General features: G+C 43.5%; 1 protein-coding gene across 1 annotated transcript in view; it reads left to right on the top strand.

The window, feature by feature from the left end:
• LOC128654662 (alkaline ceramidase 3-like) overlaps positions 1-6000 on the top strand; it is a 138469-nt gene that overhangs the window by 107849 nt on the left and 24620 nt on the right. The window contains 1 exon segment of the mRNA XM_053708693.1: positions 5839-5843. Coding sequence (XP_053564668.1) covers positions 5839-5843 — 5 coding nt within the window.

The raw sequence follows: 6000 nt of genomic DNA, 5'->3' as shown, positions 1-6000 counted from the left end.
TCTCAAGAGAGGGGGGTGCGAAGGCTGGTGAAGCCTTTGCAAAATCAACCCCTATATACTAATGCTCATTTGCTGCTAGTGACTATATACTAATGGTCATTGTCTAATAGGTATTTCCTACTAAAGCTTATGCTTAAAAGCTGCTCTTTCATATTAATGACCTACCATTGTTAAGTCCAAAAGACACATTGTAGTTTAAAAGTAAAATTATTCCATTCAGAACACTCCAGATAAGAATGTGACCAGTGACCTGGAGCATACGCATGTATTTCTGCTTTCTTTTGGAAAATAAGAGACTATTGGAGTTCCATAACATGTGAGATATACTTCCCACCACTAGGTGGAGGCAGAGTCCACACAAGCATTTATCCCTTCCCAACTTCCTCAGTTTGTTCTCGGCCTCCCAGGAGATAAGGCTGAACATTGAGGTGCTCCAGCTATTTGCTTTAAAAAACTGATTTTCTGGGAGCTCAAACCAATGTGAGACCCTTAACCCCTGATGCAGATTCATTCAGTAAGAAGAGATAAACATAAAAGATGATTTCAGCACACAGAATGAAACAGGGACATAGGAATACCTTGTTGTGTGCACAACATCTTACTATAGGGTTTCAGCCATAACTGTACCAATAAATATTCTGGAACCTCGAGCGATATTCAGTGCTCTGAGGTCTTGGCCCCACCTGAGGTTGTACCGATTCATCAGATTCCAGTCGGACAACATTATCTCAGTGGCTTACATAAACCATCAGGGGTAACGAGAAACTCCCTAGCCTTGAGGGAAGTATCTCGTATTCTGGAATGGGCAGAGACTCACTATTGTTCGCTTTCTGGGTGTGGACAACTGGGAAGCGGACTTTTTTTTCGGAGATTTGCACCAGATGGGGGACGCCGGAGATAGACCTCATAACGTCCGAACTCAACTTCAAGCTACCGAGATATGGGTCGCGGTCCAGGGACCCACAGGCAGAGCTGATAGATGCCTTAGCGGTGCCTTGGGAGATCAACCTAATTTACATTTTTCCACCGTTGTCACTTTTTCTTTGAATGGTGGCCCGCATCAAACAGGAGCAAGCTTCGGCCATTCTGATTGCTCCATTGTGGAGGACGTTGTTTGCGGATCTGGTGGGGATGTTATCGTCTCTTCCATGGAGGTTGCCCTGTTGCAGAGATCTGCTGGTTCAGGGTCCCTTTCTCCACCAAAATCTCGATTCTCTGAGGCTGACTGCGTGGAGATTGAACGCTTAGTCTTGGCCAAGAGTTTTTTTTCTGAGAGAGTAATTGATACTCTCATCCAGGCCAGGAAGCCGGTCACCCGTCACATCTATTATAAGGTGTGGATGACCTACTTATCTTGGTGTGAGGAACATGGATATCCCTGGCACAATGTTAGGGTATTTAGGATTCTGGCCTTGGATAAGGGTCTGGATAAGGGTCTTGCCACCAGTTCCTTAAAGGGACAGATTTTTGCGTTATCTGTGCTGTTACACGAGAAGCTAGGGGAGCTTCCTGATATTCAGTCCTTTGTTCAGGCTCTGTCTAGGATCAGACCTGTCTTTAGAAATTCTGCTCCTCTGTGGAGCTTAAATTTGGTTCTTAAGGTGTTGCAGAGGGCCCCGTTTGAGCCTATGCATGCGCTTGACATTAAGATTCTTTCCTGGAAGGTTCTATTTCTTCTGGCTATATTGCATTGGCTCACAGAGTCTCTGAGTTGGCGGCCTTGCAATCTGAGCCCCCTCACCTGTTTTTTTTACGCTAATAAAGCTGTGCTTCGAACTGGGTTGGGATTTCTTCCCAAGGTGGTGTCAGATTGTGACATCAATCAGGAGATAGTAGTTCCTCCTTTGTGTCCTAACCCTTCTTCGTCTAAGGAAAGGTTACTGCATAACTTGGATGTGGTTCGAGCCTTGATGTTTTATCTTTAGGCCACAAAAGATTTCAGCCAGGCTTTGTCTTTATTTGTGGTGTATTCAGGAAGCGTAGGGGGAGAGCCTCTTCCACTTCTCTGTCCTTTCTTCTACAAGATACGACGAGTCCACGGATTTCATCCTTACTTGTGGGATATTATCCTCCTGCTAACAGGAAGTGGCAAAGAGCACCACAGCAGAGCTGTATATATAGCTCCTCCCTTCCCCTCCACCCCCAGTCATTCTCTTTGCCTGTATTATACTAGGAAGACATGGTAAAGTGAGGTGTTAGTTTTAGTTTCTTCAATCATGAAGTTTTTTATTTTAAATGGTACCGGTGAGTACTATTTTCCTCAGGGGGATATGAAAGAAGATTTCTGCCCTGAGGTTGATGATCTTAGCAGTTGTAACTAAGATCCATGCTGGTTCCCACAAGACTTCTGAAGGTAACCATGAGACATCTTCAGGGTGGAGACCGGTTTCATGCTACAAGCAGCATTAAGGTATGTGCAGCCTTTTTATTCTAAGGAGACTTGGTATAACAGAACTGGCTGGCAGTTATTTCCCTGTATGGGAATGGGGTAAGCAGTAATCCTAATTTACAAGATGGGTATTACTGGAGTCCCTAGATTTTATTTATAATGGTTGACTTTATATAGGCATTATGTGACATGGGAGAGACAAAGAAAACTGATGTATTACGTTTTTATTTTTTGGCATTAACATCCATTTGTTTGATGGTGTATTTGAGGGGTTATATTGTGTTGCTTCACTTAGGTGTAAAACCGCTTTCCCATGCGGTTGTGTTTGGGCCTACTCCGGCATTGACCTTAAGGGGCGGGGCTTACTTTTGCACGCTCAGATGCGCACTTCCTTCCGGCTAAGCAGCAGCAAGCAGTAACTCTGGTGGCTCCTGGCTGTGCAAGCTGTTCTGTAGTGTTGGAAAGTTGTTTCGAAGTAGCCTGGGGGCAGGTAGGCGCCACAGAAGAGCTGTGGTGAGGTGCAGAGGGTATTTTTTACTGTAAATGACAAATTGTTGTTTTAAAGTACTTTAAGAGCCTTATTTCTGCCCTTACTTCTGGGTGCAGTAATTTTTGGATAAACCAAACTATTTTACAGTTAAATTTGGAGTTAATTTAACGTTATTTAAGCATTTTGGAAAGATTGTTCACTTTTTCTTTTCTTAAAGGCGCAGTACACGTTTTTTCAAAAGTTTTGTTTTAAGCAATAAATAAGTGTTTAAACGACTTTTGTGGTTATTATTAGTCTGTTCAACATGTCTGACATTGAGGAATCTGAATCTCATTGTTCTATGTGTTTAGAAGCTATTGTGCAACCCCCTCTAACATTGTGTAACTCTTGTACTGAAAGAGCCTTACATTGTAAAGACCATATATTAGGTCAAGAAAGTGTGCCTAAAGATGATTCTCAGTCTGAAGAGAATCAGAATATGCCATCCAATTCTCCCCAAGTGTCACAACCTTTAACGCCCACACAAGCGACGCCTAGTACTTCTAGTGCGTCTAATTCCTTTACTCTGCAGGAGATGGCTGCAGTTATGTCAACTACCCTTACAGAGGTATTGTCTAAATTACCAGTGTTGCAGGGTAAACGCAGTAGGTCAAGTATTAATGTAAATACTGAATCCTCTGATGCTTTATTAGCTATTTCCGATGTACCCTCACAGTGTTCTTTGTTGGGGGTCAGGGAATTACTGTCTGAGGGGGAAATTTCAGATTCAGGGAATGTTTTACCTCAGACAGATTCGGACGCTATGTCCTTTAAATTTAAGCTTGAACACCTCCGCCTGCTGCTTAGGGAGGTTTTAGCGACTCTGGATGATTGTGACCCTATTGTAATTCCACCAGAGAAATTGTGTAAAATGGATAAATATCTAGAAGTACCTACTTACACTGATGTTTTTCTGGTTACTAAGAGAATTTCGGAAATTATAAGTAAGGAATGGGATAGACCAGGTATACCGTTTTCTCCCCCTCCTAATTTTAAGAAAATGTTTCCCATATCAGACACCATTCGGGACTCGTGGCAAACGTTCCCTAAGGTAGAGGGAGCTATATCTACTCTAGCTAAGCGTACAACTATACCCTTTGAGGACAGTTGTGCTTTCAAAGACCCTATGGATAAAAAATTAGAGGGTCTACTAAAGAAATTATTTGTTAATCAGGGGTTTCTTTTACAACCTACGGCTTGCATTGTTCCAGTAACAACTGCTGCAGCTTTATGGTTTGAGGCTCTAGAGGAGTCTCTTAAGGTTGAGACTCCATTAGATGACATCTTAGATAGAATTAAGGCTCTCAAGCTAGCTAATTCTTTTATTACTGATGCCGCTTTTCAAAATGCTAAATTAGCGGCAAAGAATGCAGGTTTTGCTATCCTAGCACGTAGAGCATTGTGGCTCAAATCTTGGTCTGCTGATGTCTCATCAAAAACTAAACTTTTAGCTATTCCTATTAAAGGTAAGACCCTTTTTGGGCCTGAATTGAAGGAAATCATTTCTGACATTACAGGAGGTAAAGGCCATGCCCTACCTCAGGATAAGTCTGTTAAGATGAGGGGTAAACAAAATAATTTTCGTTCCTTTCGGAACTTTAATGGAGGACCCCCCGCTTCCTCTTCTTCCACAAAGCAGGAAGGGATTTTTACCAAATCTAAGTCAGTCTGGAGACCCAACCAGAACTGGAATAAGGGTAAACAATCCAAGAAGCCCGCTGCTGCTCCTAAGACAGCATGAAGGGGGGGCTCCCGATTCGGGATCGGATCTAGTAGGGGGCAGACTCTTTCTTTGCTCAGGCTTGGGCAAGAGACGTTCAGGACCCCTGGGCACTAGAAATAGTGACCCACGGTTATCAATTGGAATTCAAGGACTTTCTCCCAAGAGGGAGATTTCATCTTTCAAAATTATCTGCAAACCAGATAAAGAGAGGCGTTCTTACGCTGTGTAAAAGACCTTTTTACCATGGGGGTAATTTGTCCAGTTCCAAAATTGGGACAGGGGTTTTACTCAAACCTATTTGTGGTTCCCAAAAAAGAGGGAACATTCAGACCCATCTTAGACCTCAAGTGTCTAAACAAATTTCTAAGAGTTCCATCATTCAAGATGGAGACAATACGAACAATTTTACCAATGATCCAGGAGGGTCAATATATGACTACCGTGGACTTGAAGGATGCTTACCTTCATATTCCTATCCACAAGGATCATCATCAGTTTCTAAGGTTTGCCTTCTTGGACAAACATTATCAGTTCGTGGCTCTTCCCTTCGGGTTGGCCACAGCACCCAGAATCTTCACAAAGGTTCTAGGGTCTCTTTTGGCGGTTCTCAGACCGCGAGGCATAGCGGTGGTGCCTTATCTGGATGATATTCTGATCCAGGCGTCAACATATTATCTGAATAAATCTCACACAGACACAGTGCTGTCTTTTCTGAGAACTCACGGCTGGAAGGTGAACATAGAGAAAAGTTCACTTGTCCCACAGACAAGGGTTCCTTTCTTGGGAACTCTGATAGACTCGGTAGCCATGAAAATATTTCTGACAGAGGTCAGAAAATCAAAGATTCTAAATACTTGCCGAGCACTCTAGTCCATTCCTTGGCCATCAGTGGCTCAGTGTATGGAGGTAATCGGATTAATGGTAGCGGCAATGGACATCGTTCTGTTTCTTCGCTTTCATCTCAGACGGCTGCAGCTTTGCATGCTCAGACAGTGGAATGGGGATTATGCGGATTTATCTCCTCAGATAAATCTAGATCAATCAACCAGAGACTCTCTTTGGTGGTTGTCGCTGGATCATCTGTCCCAGGGGACTTGCTTCCGCAAACCCTCGTGGGTGATAGTGACAACGGACGCCACCCTTCTGGGATGGGGTGCAGTCTGGAATTCCCTGAAGGCTCAGGGTGTTTGGACTCAGATGGAGTCTCTACTTCCAATCAATATTCTGGAACTGAGAGCAATATTCAATGCGCTTCAGGCATGGCCTCAGTTGGCTTCGGCCAAATTCATCAGATTCCAGTCGGACAACATCACGACTGTGGCCTATATCAATCATCAGGGGGGAACAAGGAGCTCCTTA

Source organism: Bombina bombina, chromosome 3 (assembly GCF_027579735.1).
Source record: "Bombina bombina isolate aBomBom1 chromosome 3, aBomBom1.pri, whole genome shotgun sequence".
In the NCBI taxonomy this organism is placed as follows: domain Eukaryota; kingdom Metazoa; phylum Chordata; class Amphibia; order Anura; family Bombinatoridae; genus Bombina; species Bombina bombina.
This window is presented reverse-complemented; position numbering and strand designations above follow the sequence as displayed.